The 16048-nt window shown below is 40.2% G+C and overlaps 2 protein-coding genes across 2 annotated transcripts in view; both read right to left on the minus strand.

The window, feature by feature from the left end:
• lamc1 (laminin, gamma 1) overlaps positions 1-726 on the minus strand; it is a 100440-nt gene extending 99714 nt beyond the window's left edge. The window contains exon 1 of the mRNA XM_067453466.1: positions 53-726. Within this exon, the coding sequence (XP_067309567.1) occupies positions 53-422 (370 nt within the window). The 5' untranslated portion in view covers positions 423-726. The remainder of the gene's footprint in view (positions 1-52) is intronic.
• A 3846-nt stretch (positions 727-4572) lies between these two features.
• dhx9 (DEAH (Asp-Glu-Ala-His) box helicase 9) overlaps positions 4573-16048 on the minus strand; it is a 34281-nt gene continuing 22805 nt past the window's right edge. Inside the window, exons 18-28 of the mRNA XM_067453469.1 lie at positions 15632-15726; positions 15482-15555; positions 14417-14569; positions 12814-12974; positions 12051-12162; positions 11575-11736; positions 9036-9163; positions 8716-8945; positions 7894-8009; positions 6834-7034; positions 4573-5152 (exon numbers count right to left, since the gene is read on the minus strand). Of these exons, the coding sequence (XP_067309570.1) occupies positions 4795-5152; positions 6834-7034; positions 7894-8009; positions 8716-8945; positions 9036-9163; positions 11575-11736; positions 12051-12162; positions 12814-12974; positions 14417-14569; positions 15482-15555; positions 15632-15726 (1790 nt within the window). The 3' untranslated portion in view covers positions 4573-4794. The remainder of the gene's footprint in view (positions 5153-6833; positions 7035-7893; positions 8010-8715; positions 8946-9035; positions 9164-11574; positions 11737-12050; positions 12163-12813; positions 12975-14416; positions 14570-15481; positions 15556-15631; positions 15727-16048) is intronic.

Genomic DNA, 16048 nt, shown 5'->3' on the forward strand with positions numbered 1-16048 from the left:
GGGATTGTAATGACGCAGATAATAACGCATGTTCGGCTCTGGTTGCGCTTACCCAGGTGCAGGGTGAGGTTGATGGTGTTCGGGTACTGGATGCCCGCCAGCATGGTCTGGCTCTGCCACCAGGTGGTGTCGGCCTGGTTGTTGTAGTCGGTGAGGTAGACGGCGCTGTGGTGCTGCCGCGGGTCTCCGGAGTCGCAGATGTGGCATGATTTGGTGACTCCGGTGACCCCGGTCTGCACGCAGTACTCCTCGGGCGGAGAGCCGCAGGTGTTGGTCGCCACCACGGTCACATTAAACGCGGCGTTGACGAACTCGGGCAGGCATCGCTGGGGCCGGCCGAGCTCATCCACACACTCATCCATCGCTCCGAGACCGCGCGCTGCCCACACACTCCATACCAACAAACAGCTATACAACCACATTGTGTCCTTTAGTGTGTGTGACCGTCAGTCTCGATGCCTTCAATCCTCGCAGGCTCTGAAAAGTTTGCGGTAACAGCTCCCGAGTTTGCGCTCTGATAAATAAACGCATGCGTAAAATGTTGGCACTCGCTTCCCCTCCGCAAACGCACCAGCTCCGCGCGACTTCTCTCGTGCACTTTATTGATACTTTATAACCATCGCCATGGGGGGAAAAACTTTTGGAGAAACGGAGCGATATCCGACTACACCCTGGCCGCTAGTGCGCAGGTCACAGAACTTCCCAAAAAAAAAAAAAATTCTCTCCGTCTACTTCCGCTCGAAGGATGCTTTGATGGACCGACGACCCGCTAAATATATGCATGGGCGTGGCTAAAGGAGTGTGGGCGTGGTTTGCACTTTCCCAATTGGTCGGTTTCCCAGTCAAAGTCCAGGAGTGGGCGGGGACAGAATCTCAAATCTCCCGAAGGAGAGACGAACTGACCACTAACTGTACAAATATGTCAATGTTGAGATGTGTAGATGATCTGAAAGCTGAATTAATAATCTCTCCATTGATGTATGGTTTGTTAGGATAGGACAATATTTGAAAATCTGGAATCTGAGGGTGCAAAAACATCTAAATATTGAGAAAATCTCCTTTAAAGTTGTCCAAATGAAGTCCTTAGCAATGCATATTACTACTAATAATACATTTATGATATGAACATGTGCTAAATATCTTCATGGAGCATGATCTTAATATCCTGATGATTTTTGGCATAACAGAAAATGGATAATTATGGCCACAGATATACCCGGTGTGTTGGGCTCCGGGGTCGCATGTTTACATGAGTGTCTGTACTTTATTATCAGTGTTTTTCTTTGGAAAACTTTTACTTCACGACATTTTAAAAGTTCTTCGAAGTAACTTGAGCAGAAGTGCTGCTGTCCGTCTCTGACCACACGTGCGCGTGTTAAACCAACGCGTAATCCCAGAAAAGGCCACTATTCCTGAAAGCTCACTCTTCGCAGTAATGGTGGGCTATCTTCACACACACACACACACACACACACACACACACACACACACACACACACACACACACACACACACACACGCAGTCTGGATGAGTCCTGAGCTATGAATAACCAGCGCTTGAGCTGTTGCTCTAGTCTAGAGGAACTGTTATATACACACACCAGGAGAGGGTGTGTCCGAGAGCTTTATATAGCCGAGGGTTATGTTATCTGGGCTGTTTTTTTAATATTTTACCAGCATTGTTTCTAAGATGCGATACAACTAAGCGTTCCTCCAACACTCATTCGGTCCATTTTTAGATTAATCCTTCGTACAGACTTAAAAAAAGAATATTGTCAGGGAGGGGTGTGTGTTTAAAGAACACGTAAAAATGAAATACTAATGAAAATTATTTAATTTAATGTTATAATATATATTACCTGATTTATTAATCATGCAGATACGCATCCTAACCACTGTATGCCTATTAAATTGTTTCACATAACTAATTAACTTATATACACGATCTTATCTGGCATTACATTATGGCCAACCTGACTGGTCTGCGGATATGCCTTCTTCCCATAGTGCATCCTGGGGCCATGTGTTCCTCAGGTAAACCACACACACACGCACACCCGGCCATCCACGTGATGTAAAAGAACACGTGATTCCTCAGACCAGGCCTCCTTCTTCCATTGCTCCGTGGTCCAGTTCTGATGCTCACGTGCCACTGTTGGTGCTTTCGGCGGGGTCAGGGGTCAGAGGTCACCCTGACTGGTCCATACGCCTCAAACTGAGCTGCTCTGTGTATTCTGACAGCTTTCTATCAGAACCAGCATTAACTTCTGGAGCAGTTTGAGCTCCAGTAGCTGGTCTGTTTGATCGGACCCCACGGGCCAGCCTTCGCTCCCCACGGTCATCAATGAGCCTTGGCCGCCCATGACCCTGTGGCCGGTTCTCCACTGGTCCTTCCTTGGAGCACTTTTGATAGATACTGACCACTGCAGACCGGGAACAGCCCACAACAGCTGCAGTTTTGGAGATGCTCTGACCCAGTCGTCTAGCCGTCACAATCTGGCCAAACTCGCTCAAATCCTTACGCTTGCCCATTTCTCCTGCTTCACACACATCAACTCTGAGGACTACATGTTCACTTGCTGCCTAATATATCCCACCTACTAACAGGAGATGAAGAGATCAGTTAGCACTGGTCATAATGTTATGCCTGATTGGTGTGTACTAGGGTGCGTACAGATTTTGTAAAATTAAATTCCAGGACTTACAAGCAGTAATTTTTGGGGTTTTCAGGAACTACAATCAGATCTCACTTATCAAACAATATCTTTGTCTTTCATAATGTAAAGTAAACACATAAAAAGGTATGAATAAAGAACAATGGCTGGAAACTTTAACTAAGCAACTAAAATATTGCTTTCCTTATTCAAACTGAATTTTTCCTCATGAGTATGACTGCCCTGAAGAATGAAAGCGGTATGATATATCTATATGAGCAATATCACGCTCAGTCATGTGACACGGCTCTATAGCAGACGGGCTGCAGCGCTCATCCCACGTGGAAATTCAGCTTTATCAATAAAAATTTAACACTAATTTCATATTGTTGTCTTTCATTACGCACTTTTTAAAATTCAGGCATAAAAATGACTCTTTTTACGGTTTTTTAAAGACTTTAAAAAGTCATATTCAAGCACTTTAAACATCTTGTGCAAACCCCGATATATACAAATAAATCAGCCTAAATAAATTAATAACAGATAGAATTGGCTATTTAGATTATTTTTTTAACTCTCCTTTCTCTGCACTGGATTATCAGGAATAGTCTGCTCCGTGGACTGATGTGAAAGCGAGAGCTGGAGTGTGTCTGATATTCTGCCGGAGCTCCGTCTCAGATGCTCATCAGATCCAGTCTCCAGATAACACTACTCAGATTTAATCAAACTCTGCTGTGAAACAATCAATCAGTTCACAACTGTGGAGATTAACTGGCCACATTAGCATTTCTCTAAATAAGATCCAATCAGCTGTGATGGGAAGATATGTAAATCACACGCTAGACTCATTTAAAAGGCTACAGTGGAGAGATGAGATTGAGATAATGTTGATATGGAGCCTCTTTTCTTTTTTGCTGTGGTCCCTTATTTGCTTAAGTGAGTACATCCTATGTGACCCCGGAGCCCAAACCCAGTCATAAGGGTCAATGTTGAGATGTGTAGATGATCTGAAAGCTGAATTAATAATCTCTCCATTGATGTATGGTTTGTTAGGATAGGACAATATTTGAAAATCTGGAATCTGAGGGTGCAAAAACATCTAAATATTGAGAAAATCTCCTTTAAAGTTGTCCAAATGAAGTCCTTAGCAATGCATATTACTACTATATAAAGCTCTGAAAAAAAATTAATCCATGTTAAGTGGTCTCAAATTTTTCCAGAGCTGTATTTACGGTAGGACATTTACTTAAATGTAAACCATTATGTTTGCAGATTAGGTTAGTCATTCAGAGGTTAATACATTTTAAATAATTGCTGTCAGTAAACATCTATTGCACATGAGCTGGGGTTTAAAGCGCCCTCTATCGGTCCTCATGAGCCTTCAGCCCTGAGACCAAAAAAACACAAACGTCAGATATGAGGCAATCATATAAATAATAAATACATGTTTTGACAACATTTGAATTTACCCAGCATACACTTCAGTTAAACCGTGTGTGCTGGTAATTTCAAAGCACTCTGGTCCAACACATTCACGTTTTTATTTTGAGCCGTGGATTTTCTGTTCAATAAAAGCGGTTAGTTAGCCTTAGCCAATATCATTTATGGTGCACATGAACAAATGAACAAACAAACAAAAGAGCGCTAAAGCAGATTTGCACTTCAGCAGACATGTCAACACACTCATTGGCTCTGATCAATTATGACATTAGAGTAGAGTTAGCAATCCATTATGATGAAAATGTGCTACTTTATTGTGAAAATGCAAACTTCTAAACTACGAGTGGCTGAGTTTTAGGACTCGATCTGGATAGAAAAGCATCTGCAGAAACCCACACATCTGAAAACTCCCACAGGACCTTGAAGAGCTCCTTTCTCAGAGGACATCAGTGATCAAGAGTATAATAGAGAAATGATACAAAAGGAACTATTTTAATAGAATACCACATGTTTACATGCATTTGCCATCTATTAAAAATGATAACTACATTATTGGTCACAAATGAGCCATTTTGAATGGCTGCTATTATCTGGCTGTCAGTCAGTCATGCTATTTTTATTTACATAACACAAAATGAGAAAAGATTGATAAAAAAAACAATAACATTTTTTCCCCTACCATCTCAAAAGTGGTTGAGCTTTAATAACCACCCCTGTTCCCACCCCACCCACCTCTGGATCCCCTGCCTCCGTATCCTCCACCTCCTCCACCGTATCCTCCTCCTCCTCCACCATATCCTCCTCCACCTCCTCTGTATCCTCCAGATCCCCTGAAGCCTCCACCTCCTCCACCCCCCCTGTATCCACCTCCTCCACCCCCCCTGTATCCACCTCCTCCACGATAACCTCCACCTCCACCCTGATATCCTCCACCTCCTCTGTATCCTCCACCAGACCACGATCCTCCACCTCTGTATCCGCCTCCACGGCCCCTGAACTCTCCTCCACCTCCAAAATCAGTACGGGCCATCTTTGGAGGACGTGGGCCATCTCCAAAGCTGTAAAAACCAAAGATAAGATGCGTTAAATTAACTATAACATCTCAAGGTCCTCCATCCTAAATGTGTTGGAGTCAGTGATGTATATGTATAAACACTCCGCACCCGACCAACGTTTTCAACTAAACCGCCCGCAACTCAGACCGCAAAAAAAAAAGAAAATATTGTACACAACCCGCATTTTTTAAAAGTAGTAAATGCTCATCATAGCATCAGTTTATTCATTTATTTCTTTTCTTTTTATTAAAGCGATAGTTGAGCCAGTAATGAGCCTGATGTTGATCTGCTGACCCCAGGGCATCCACATGTAGGTGTGTGTGTTTCTTCAGGAGAACACAAATGAAGATTTAACTCAACTGTTGCTGTGTGTCGGTCATATAATGATGTGAATGGGGAACAATTCTACGAGAGCAAAACCAACAAACATGCTTAGAGAACACACACACACACACACACACACACACACACACACACACACACAGCTGCTCCTGACGACACACTGATGTCTTAAGACACGAACCCATCGGTCTCTGAGAGAAACACAACAGTATTTGTGTTATTTTTACCTCAAATCAGACGAATCTCATCTAGTGTTCCCATCCGCTATTACTGCCGTCTGATGAGGTCAAACTGGAGCGATCATAGAAATATATATATATTATGTAGATTCCTCATTCGGCCGATCCACACAGGCACTAATGAGGAATCTACATAATATATATATATTTCTATGATCGCTCCAGTTTGACCTCATCAGACGGCAGTAATAGCGGATGGGAACACTAGATGAGATTCGTCTGATATGAGGTAAAAATAACACAAATACTGTTGTGTTTCTCTCAGAAACCGATGGGTTCGTGTCTTAAGACATCAGTGTGTCGTCAGGAGCAGCTGTGTGTGTGTGTGTGTGTGTGTGTGTGTTCTCTAAGCATGTTTGTTGGTTTTGCTCTCGTAGAATTGTTCCCCATTCACATCATTATATGACCGACACACAGCAACAGTTGAGTTAAAATCTTCATTAGTGTTCTCCTGAAGAAACACACACACCTACATGTGGATGCCCTGGGGTCAGCAGATCAACATCAGGCTCATTACTGGCTCAACTATCCCTTTGACAATTAAGATCCTGCATGTGTTTGTCCAGTCTAATCTAATTGGGCGTCTCTCCCCCGACTTTCCCAACAAAGATCCTGCCCCTCTCAGAAACTACATAAATCTGACATTACTGAGCTATGCGTTTAAAAGTAGCCTATTTAAATGGTCCAATGGCATTGCTCAGTTCAGCGTGTTGGGAAATGCCAATCGGGCATGTCGTCCCGCATCAGGACAGGGCAAAAGGCCTATAAGGTGCCGTTGGTCACCTAAAACAGAAGATTGCTTATTTTTAGCTTCGCCCGTGCCGTGTATAATAATATTGAATCAGCCGTCACTGAGCCGGTTTCTTCTGAATGTGGGTCACTGCTGCACTTATGCTGGAATGCAGAAGGTCCTCTTTGCCTATGGACTTCATAGTATCTTGTCTAGTACTATAGATATTACAAAGGTTTAATTGGCACCTTTATTTCAAATGACCCGACCGACCTCGACCGGAATATCATTACAAATATTTTTGGATTTCTCGTTTCTGTGGGTGACTGCTACTTTTGGATCAACCCGCACCTCACTGGTTGGAGTATCTCACCGTGCGTTCGTGGCCATGAGGTTGATGCCTGCTGACGAGGGTCTGGACACCAGGCGAATGACGTTCAACAAGCGCACGTTTGTGGGATCCAAATTCCTGATGTATTCTGGGTCTTTGGTGACCTCCACCACCAGGCCTTCCATCGCGGCCCTCAGAGCGGCCACAGCTCCAGCCACATCATGAGGAATCCTCAGTTTCAGCCTGCGCAGGAAGGATATTTTTAACCCTTAAATGCATACCTCAGTCACTACCCTCCTCCTCATTAATTTCTTAGTTAGACCTTCTTAGTATTCCTCAATTAATCCATTATAAACAATATAACAAGAAAAAAATAGTAGAATTATAATTGAATGCCTGTCTTTCCACTAGTTTATCAAAATTGTATAGGGTCGCTAACGACCCGAGGTGTGTAAGAGTACGAATTCTTTTTTTGCACAATGATAAATTAATCTATAATGACAAAAAAGATGCACTTCACCGCTACATGTCTTATACGCACTGATGAAGTGACGTTTCACTCATAGTTACTCAGACAGAAAACGAAGCAATAATAATCATAATCTTGAAACGGCTCAGTGATTTACTGCAGAGATCTAACCACAATCAGATATTAGTGTCAATGTCACTGAGGATGGATGTGCTCAAGAAGCTGATCTTGATTTTAAAGATGTTGAAAATGAGTTTAGAGAATATGCGTGAGATGGCGAATATGAGCAGATGCTGAATGTAAATGAGCTCTGAGGAGGACAGATGATGATGGGATTAAACATCTGCTCAAACTAAACCCTTACAAGCTCCAAAAGTTAACAAAAATGTTTCATTTTATTCTTCTGTAATTGTTTCTCTAACATCAGGAGTTATATATATTATCGTGACAGGTAGAGATCTATTGGTGTTAGATATAGATCCGGATTGCTAACGACCCAAATATGTAAGAATTTCAAATATGGAACAATTCTCATTTGTTGAGCTCCCTGCAAATAGTTGGTTTTCTCCCAGAATTCCAGCCTCAAGAATGAAGCAGTGGTTTTTTTGTGGATCTGCTTCAGGATAAACATACCAGTCATCAAGCTCAACCACTTCTCCATTGGACGTGATCTTCTTCGAGCCGAACAGGATGAGCTGAAGAGGACTGACGAGGGTCATTGATTTGGCAGAGATGGCTCGAGTTCGGATCTGTAATCACAAACACAAACTATACTTATGTGCTCCTAAACATCGAGAGAAAAGAAACATTTAGCAGATTTAAGCTAGACCGTTCTCAAGTTTGGGTTTTTCAGGTCCTCAAGAAACATTTCACATGATCAGTGTTGAGAACCGTGGGCTGGCTTCATATTCTTGTGGACACAAATACATTCTGTGATTAATGGATAAGTATTTAGTCAGTTTTGATCAATGTAAACAAACTTATACATTTCTTTGATAATATCTTACAGACCCCAAACTTTCTCTTTCTGTGTCAAACTGTCTCTTCCAGAAAAACGGACTAAAAATATTGATGACTCATCTTGCACTACACAGTAGTTTATCCAATCAAATGCTCTCTAGAATGAGAATATCCCACCCCTTAAAGGGAGAGTTCACTTTAAAATGAAAATAAGCCCATGTTTTCCTCTCCCTCAAGACATTCTTCTTTCAGACGAATACAATCACTTATAATTTATATATAAAAAATATATTTAAAAAAAAAGAATAAAAAAAAGCAGATGCACTTTTATGATGGATAGATGAGCTGAGGGAGAGGAATTTCCATTTTTGGCTGGACTATGCCTTTAATATCACCTGCAACTGACTAGCATGTAGAAAATGATGGTTTAAGTCTGATGAGTCTAAATGAAGTAGAAACTTTAAAAATAGTTTCAAGCAAGACTTTAAAACCAACCTTTTCCCCAAAGACAAAAAAGGGAGATGGATACGTCATGTCATGGTTGCTGAAGGGACAGTTGACTGAGGATTTGTGAATGAGAGCATTGCGTCCCTCAGTGGTCAGGATCTTCCTTTTCTCTTTGTGGTAGCACACATTGGGGTAAGAGCCAAATGTCAGCAGAGAGATCACCACATCCAGGTTATTATCTGGACCCACGTTATTAAACACCTGATTCAGGAGCGACTCTACAAGAAACAGAGAAAACAAACCCAACTCAGAAACTCAAACGACATGTGTAGCACAGCAGAGAAGTGCATTGAGAAGCAGGGTTTAACCTTCAGGGAAGCCGACGTTAACAAGGATCTCCTTTAGCTGGACCTTGGCCTCCCAGGTCATCCTCAAAGTTGGCATGTTCAGCCTCTTGTGCTCACAAAACCTGATCTCTGCGTCCTCACCTCCCATCCTGATCAAGCAGAAAACAGTTCCATTACAAATCACTCACTGCAAACAATGCTCTTCTTACTCAGTATTTGTGTCTTGTTTCAAAATATCTAAAAATTCTTACTTTAAGAAACATTTACTAGAGTAGTGTTGGGTAAGTTACTCTAAAAAAGTAATTAATTACTAATGACATCTTCAATAGTGTAATTAGATTACTGTACAAATTACTCTACAAAAATTATTTCATTACTTTTTAATTACTTTCTAAATCCTGTATCAACCTTGACCAAACAGCTCTTAATTCATTCAAATAAATAATATGAAACTACATAAATTACTCTTATTAACTGACCAAAGTATTACAATGTGAGAAGGATACATAAAAAACATGCATTTTAAAGTTAGACTTAAAATGTTGATGTTCATTCCACTATTGTATTATGTATAATTATTAGGGCTGGGCAAGTTAATGCGTTATTATCGCGTTAACGCATTTATTAATTAACGCAGACAATTATTTTATCACGCATTAATGCAGTTATTTATTATTATATTAAAAGGCGGTTGCTCACTGCCTCTGAATACACACACAGACAAACCATTGGTCAGGAGAATACACACACAGACAAACCATTGGTCAGGGGAATACACACACAGACAAACCATTGGTCAGGAGAATACACACACAGACAAACCATTGGTCAGGAGAATACAGCGCTGTCTGCAGCCTAAGCCAAGGGCTCGACATTCTTTGTCTGGGACAAATAAAATTATAAAATAATCAGATACGCGAGAATGATTAAGATTTAGTTTTTTTGCTTTTTATTATATTCAATGTTAACAGTGATTGATGGGTGTATCTCTGCCTCTGGTGCGTTAGTCGCGTTGAGGCTCGCGCTGCCCGTCTCTGAGAGACATTCGTGGAGAAATCAAAACAATTGAGCAGCGATATAAACTCACAGAAGAAACACACTGGGGTAAAACTGAGCTTTCTGTAGTTGTTGATATTTATGATCTATGAAATTGTTAATAAAACAAGTCGACTTTGCAATCGTGAATTGTGTAGCATGAGTAGCCTAGTTCAATAAACAGTAGCCTAATTAATATTAAGTTACTTACATTTTAGATCCAAACAACCTATTTTTGTTCCACTTCACCGATGATTTCACCGACGGAAATAGTTCCAGAGGAAAGCAACACTCAGCGCGGTGTTGTGTTACTGAATGATTCAGTGTTTTGAATGAATCATTTGAATAAACGACTCAATGACTCGCTCATGAAGACGATCACTCGCTGCCCCCTATTGGGTTGTATGTGTAAAAGTATGATCGCGTGTTTTATTGAGAACATCAATCTTATAACATTATTTATTGCAGCTGTATTTTTTGCAGTTTAAATTATTTAATTTGATTGGTAACAGCCTATAGTGTCTTTACTATTATAACTGAATTTATTAATCAAATGTAAGAATTTAACAGGAAAGATGATGCATACATTTAATACGATTTTTTAAAAACGGCCTTTATAAAATTAAATAACGCCCTGGGGTGAATATCACATATATGCAGATTTAAGTCGGCCTGTGTTAAAGCTGACAGAACACTGATGAGAATATTACTACACAATCAATAGATGTAGACCACCAATTTACTTTAATTAGATTAATGTTTAAGTTGATATTTACAAGATATATTGTAACTGTTACGAACTTTTAACTGCTGTAAAAAGCACCTTATTTGTTCAAAGTGTTTGCAAACCATATGTTATTGCACTTTTGTTCATTTAGCAGCACTTTTGTATTCATTATTGAATTTTGCGCATACTGCGATTAATCACAGAAAATCATGCGATTAATCGCGATTAAACATTTTAATCGTTGCCCAGCACTAATAATTATATTTAGTATTTAGTTCAATTACATTAGAAGTAACTAATTAAATTACAGAAAAAATAAGAGTAATCCCATACCGTACTTTTTCAAGGGAAAAGTAATTAAATTAGAGTAACTAATTACTTAGTAACTAATTTCACCCAACACTATAGACAAGTACAAATTAGCGTCTTGTTTTGGGGAAAATAACTCAAAATGAAGAGAGTTTTTTCTTAAAATAAGATAAATAATCTGCCAATGGGGTGAGAATAATAATCTTGTTTTCTGTTTGAATTCAGATTATTTTTCTCACCCCATTGGCAGATTATTTATCTTATTTTAAGCAAAAACTCTCTTCATTTTGAGCTATTTTTCCCAAAACAAGACAATTACTTTTACTTGTCCAGTAAATACTTCTTGTTTTAAGAATTTTTAGATGTTTGGACTAGAAACAAGACAAAAATACTGAGGAAGAAGAGCATTTTTAGCAGTGCTCAAGAAATTAAAATGTAAAAGCACAACAGTCATGATGCTAGATTGAGCTCAGTGGCCTCTGGACCCACCGGACTTCATCCCAGGCCTGGAAGACGGAGAGTAAAGCCACGTGATCGGAAAAACGAGTGCCTGCAAAGTTCCGATGAACGAAGCCGAGGCGTTTGCCCTCGTTGATGAAGGGCTCGGGGAAACAGGCCGCGGCGGAGATGGTGCACACCGCATCGCCAACACTACACACACACACACACACACAGGTCAATACAACAGGCTATAGTGGAAGATCAGCCTATTAAACACAATTACACACGATAAAAAAATATGACAATACATACATGTTCAGTGAGATTTGAAAGAAATACATTTATTCAGGACTAGACTGTAATAAACCCTTTAAGACATTAAGGCGTTCAATTGTGGAAGGTCAAATTAAGACCCCAGACTGAACAGAAGTGTATATGCATGTCTAATTATATATTTTAATATTGGGGTTAAATGTGCCCTGACAGGTTTGTGAGATTGCTATGATTGTGAGGATGAAACGTACTTGAAGATGCAGCCCATGATCATCATCTTCCCCAGACGCGGCTCGATGGGCAGTTTGGCCAGCACGCGGCCCAGCGGAGTCAGCTCATCATTGCAGTCGAGAGCATCCAGCTCTGGGAAACAACAGAGGCTTGTGGGATGGGGTTCATTCAGCATTATTACAGCATGAAGACATTAGAGCCTGTTATGGAAAATTATCATCACTGATGAAGAATATTGATTATTTAGAGTGTGTTTGTATTCATACAGGAGCTAATATGTGTGTCTGCCATGCAGGACACTTCTGTGCTGTGTTTAAAGGGTTAGTTCAGCCAAAAGTGAAATGTCTGTCGTTAACTCCTCTCCCTAATGTCGCTCCACACCCGTCAGACCTCCGCTCATCTTCACACACAGTTTAAGATATTTTATATTTAGTCCGAGAGCGTATGCAAGTGTATGCACACTATACTGTCCATGTCCAGAAAGGGAATAAAAACATCATCACAGTAGTCCATATGAGACATCAGTGGGTTAATTAGAGTCTCTTGAAGCATCCAAAATACATTTGGGTCCAAAAATAACAGTTTTTATTCCATTTTCAGCAAAATTTGCGGGTCGACCCGTCGGTTACCCGAACCCGTGCAGGACTCTGCTGTGTTGACTGTGGGTCTTTCTTGCAAGAAATAAACCTTTATAATTTTAATTGGCTAATTTTTGTCTCTTATTCAGTAAAGTGACAGAGTTAATTTTGTTGCCATTACAGTTTGTTGTCAGAAGTGGGATACCTCTCAGCGTATGCTCCGCTTCAATAACAGCATCCAGCGGAGGCGGCTCGATGGCTTTGGACAGGAAGTTTCCAATGGCTCCGAGTCTCAGGAGCTTAATGCTGAGGGCCACCTCATGCAGCGGCGTGCGGAAGATCTCCGGAGTCATGTGGGTGTCCAGCCTGCATACAAACAAACATCGGACTGTCAAACGGCATCTCCTCTGAATTTGCCTCACCAGCACGTCATCCACTGCAAAAAATGCTCTTCTTCCTCAGTATTTTTGTCTTGTTTCTAGTCCAAACATCTAAAAATTCTTACATTAAGAAACATTTACTAGACAAGTATAAATTATTATCTTACTTTGGGAAAAAATAACTCAAAATGAAGAGTTTTTGCTTAAAATAAGATAAATAATCTGCCAATGGGGTGAGAATAATAATCTTGTTTTCTGTTTGAATTAAGATTATTTTTCTCACCCCATTGGCAGATTATTTATCTTATTTTAAGCAAAAACTCTCTTCATTTGGAGTTATTTTCCCCAAAACAAGACAATTACTTTTGCTTGTCTAGTAAATACTTCTTGTTTTAAGAATTTTTAGATATTTAGACTAGAAACAAGACAAAAATACTGAGGAAGAAGAGCATTTTTAGCAGCGTCCTCAATAAGCCGTCTCTGGCGCAATAACTCCGATCTTTCAAATACTCATATTCTTGTATGATCAACGCACCATCCTCAATAAGCCGTCTCTGGCGTGATACCCAGAAATGTAGAATATTCCAATCTAATATGATTTCTGAGCTGTAATGTTGCCAGAATAATAATCAGTGTGTTTAAGGGATAGTTCACCCAAAAATGACAATTCGGTCCTCATTTACTCTCCTGATGTTGCTCCAAACCTGTATGAGTTTCTTTCTCCTGCTGAACACAAAAGAAGATATTTTGAAGAATGTTTGTAACCGAAGCAGATAGAGCAACCCTTCACTAGCATAGCAAGGGGAAAGATACTATGATAGTCAATGGTTGCTCTATCAATATATAGAAATATCTTCTTTTGTGTTCAGCAGGAGAAAGAAACTCATACAGGTTTGGAGAAACATGAGGACCGAATTGTCATTTTTGGGTGAACTATCCCTTTAATAGGCCAGAGGAGAACTGAGTCTGGTTTCTCTAAGGTTTTTTTTTCTCCATCATGGTTTTGGTTCCTTTGGTCGCCTTTGGCTTGGCTTGCTCAGTTGGGGACACTAACATTATGATCCAAGTTATTCAATTAAACATACAAATAAATGAATTAGGTCTTATTTAATTCTATAAACTATAATACTGATCTGCCATCATTGTCTCTCTATGATAAATTAAAATAAGCTGATAACATCACTGTTTACTCCAGAACGACTGTACAGCCAAATCTAATTCTGCTGCAGTATTGTCCTGTTTAACACTGAAGCTGCTCTGACACAATCATCGTTGGTAAAGCGTTATAAACATAAATAATTGACTTGTGTGAGGTAGCATTACAACTAGGGCAATGCAACCTTCATTTGGAGGTATTATCTTCAAATATGGCAGTAAATATTGCAAGGTGAGTTTAGTATGAAATCGTGACCCCTCTTCACGGCTCACTTGTTGAAGCGCGCTCGGCTGCACAGGTGGAAGCAGAAGCCCGGTTTGACCCGGCCGGCTCGCCCCTTCCTCTGCTCCAGGTTGGTCTTGGAGGCCCACACTGTGGCGTAATTCGTCATGTTGTTGTGAGAAGTGAATAACTTCACTTTCTGCCTGAATAACACACAGTTTTTATTTTAAAAACATTTCTGAACAAAACAGAGATTATAGAGACGACATACAGTACATCAAATAAATATTTCACCTAAAATAATTACTACTAACCCACTCCTCAAATAAAGACTCAAACGGTTATGAATCAGTGAATCGATTCATGATTCGGATCGCGTGTCAAACTGCAGAAATCACGAGACACTGGCGATCCGAATCATGAATCGATTCGCTGATTCATAATCTTTATTTGAGGATTGAACACAAACGCAGAAGAGAAGCCAATGCTGAATAAAGTCGTAGTTTTTGTTATTTTTGGACCCAAATGTATTTTGGATGCTTCAAGAGACTCTAATTAACCCACTGATGTCTCATATGGACTACTGTGATGATGTTTTTATTCCCTTTCTGGACATGGACAGTATAGTGTGCATACACTTGCATACGCTCTCGGACTAAATATAAAATATCTTAAACTGTGTGTGAAGATGAGCGGAGGTCTTACGGGTGTGGAGCGACATTAGGGAGAGGAGTAATGACATAAATTTCACTTTTGGCTGAACTAACCCTTTAAGTTTGAGAGGAATAATGGACCTTTATTGGAGGGACAGAAATCCCACAGGTTTCATAAAGAATATCTTCATTTGTGTTCGGAAGTTAAACAGAAAATGACATGGTGAGTTCATGATGACTGAGTTTACATGTGTGGCACATTTATAAATGTGTGTTTGGCTGAATTATAGCTTATAAACAGGCCGACTACAGCAAGCCTACTATAATAAAACAAATCGCAAATCATATCGTTTCCATCAACGCTACATATCGTTATAGTTTTATGTCGCGATATATAATTACTCCCCTATGAGTTTATATTTTTTGGATGAACTCTTAATTTTGATTAAAGGAGCTGCTTACTTGCAGGAGTCGAGGACATAGACGACATCGTTGATGGTGATGCTGGTCTCAGCGATGTTTGTGGACAAAATGACCTGTGGAGTGAGAGAGAACAGTTTAAAGCAAACGAATCCATCAGCTCCTAACCTGAAGAATAAATGCCCTCCAGACCTTGGTCACTCCATCAGGGACGGGCTCGAACACTCGTCTCTGCTCCTCTCGGGGGATCTGAGAGTGAAGCGGCAGGATTCGGTACTGGTGACCGCCTTAGAGGAACAACATTGGAGGACTCACTGTCAGTCATATGGAGAAGTTAGGGGATTATATCAGGAGAAAAGATCTGACTTGAGTTTAGGGCTGGGTAATATATATCGAATATTAGCGATAATATCGCAATAATTTTGACGACAATATAAAATTTAAAAATATCATCAATATCGATTGTTTTAAATTCGAGCATACTTCCCCAAAGAACATTGCCAGATAAGGCAGATAGTGCAGAGCTGTGCTTCAACTGTTCACTACACATTAGAACCAGACTTATGTGCAGTACAGGCCACACGTTTGGACACATTACTATCTGTAATG

Source organism: Pseudorasbora parva, chromosome 9 (assembly GCF_024679245.1).
Source record: "Pseudorasbora parva isolate DD20220531a chromosome 9, ASM2467924v1, whole genome shotgun sequence".
NCBI lineage: Eukaryota > Metazoa > Chordata > Actinopteri > Cypriniformes > Gobionidae > Pseudorasbora > Pseudorasbora parva.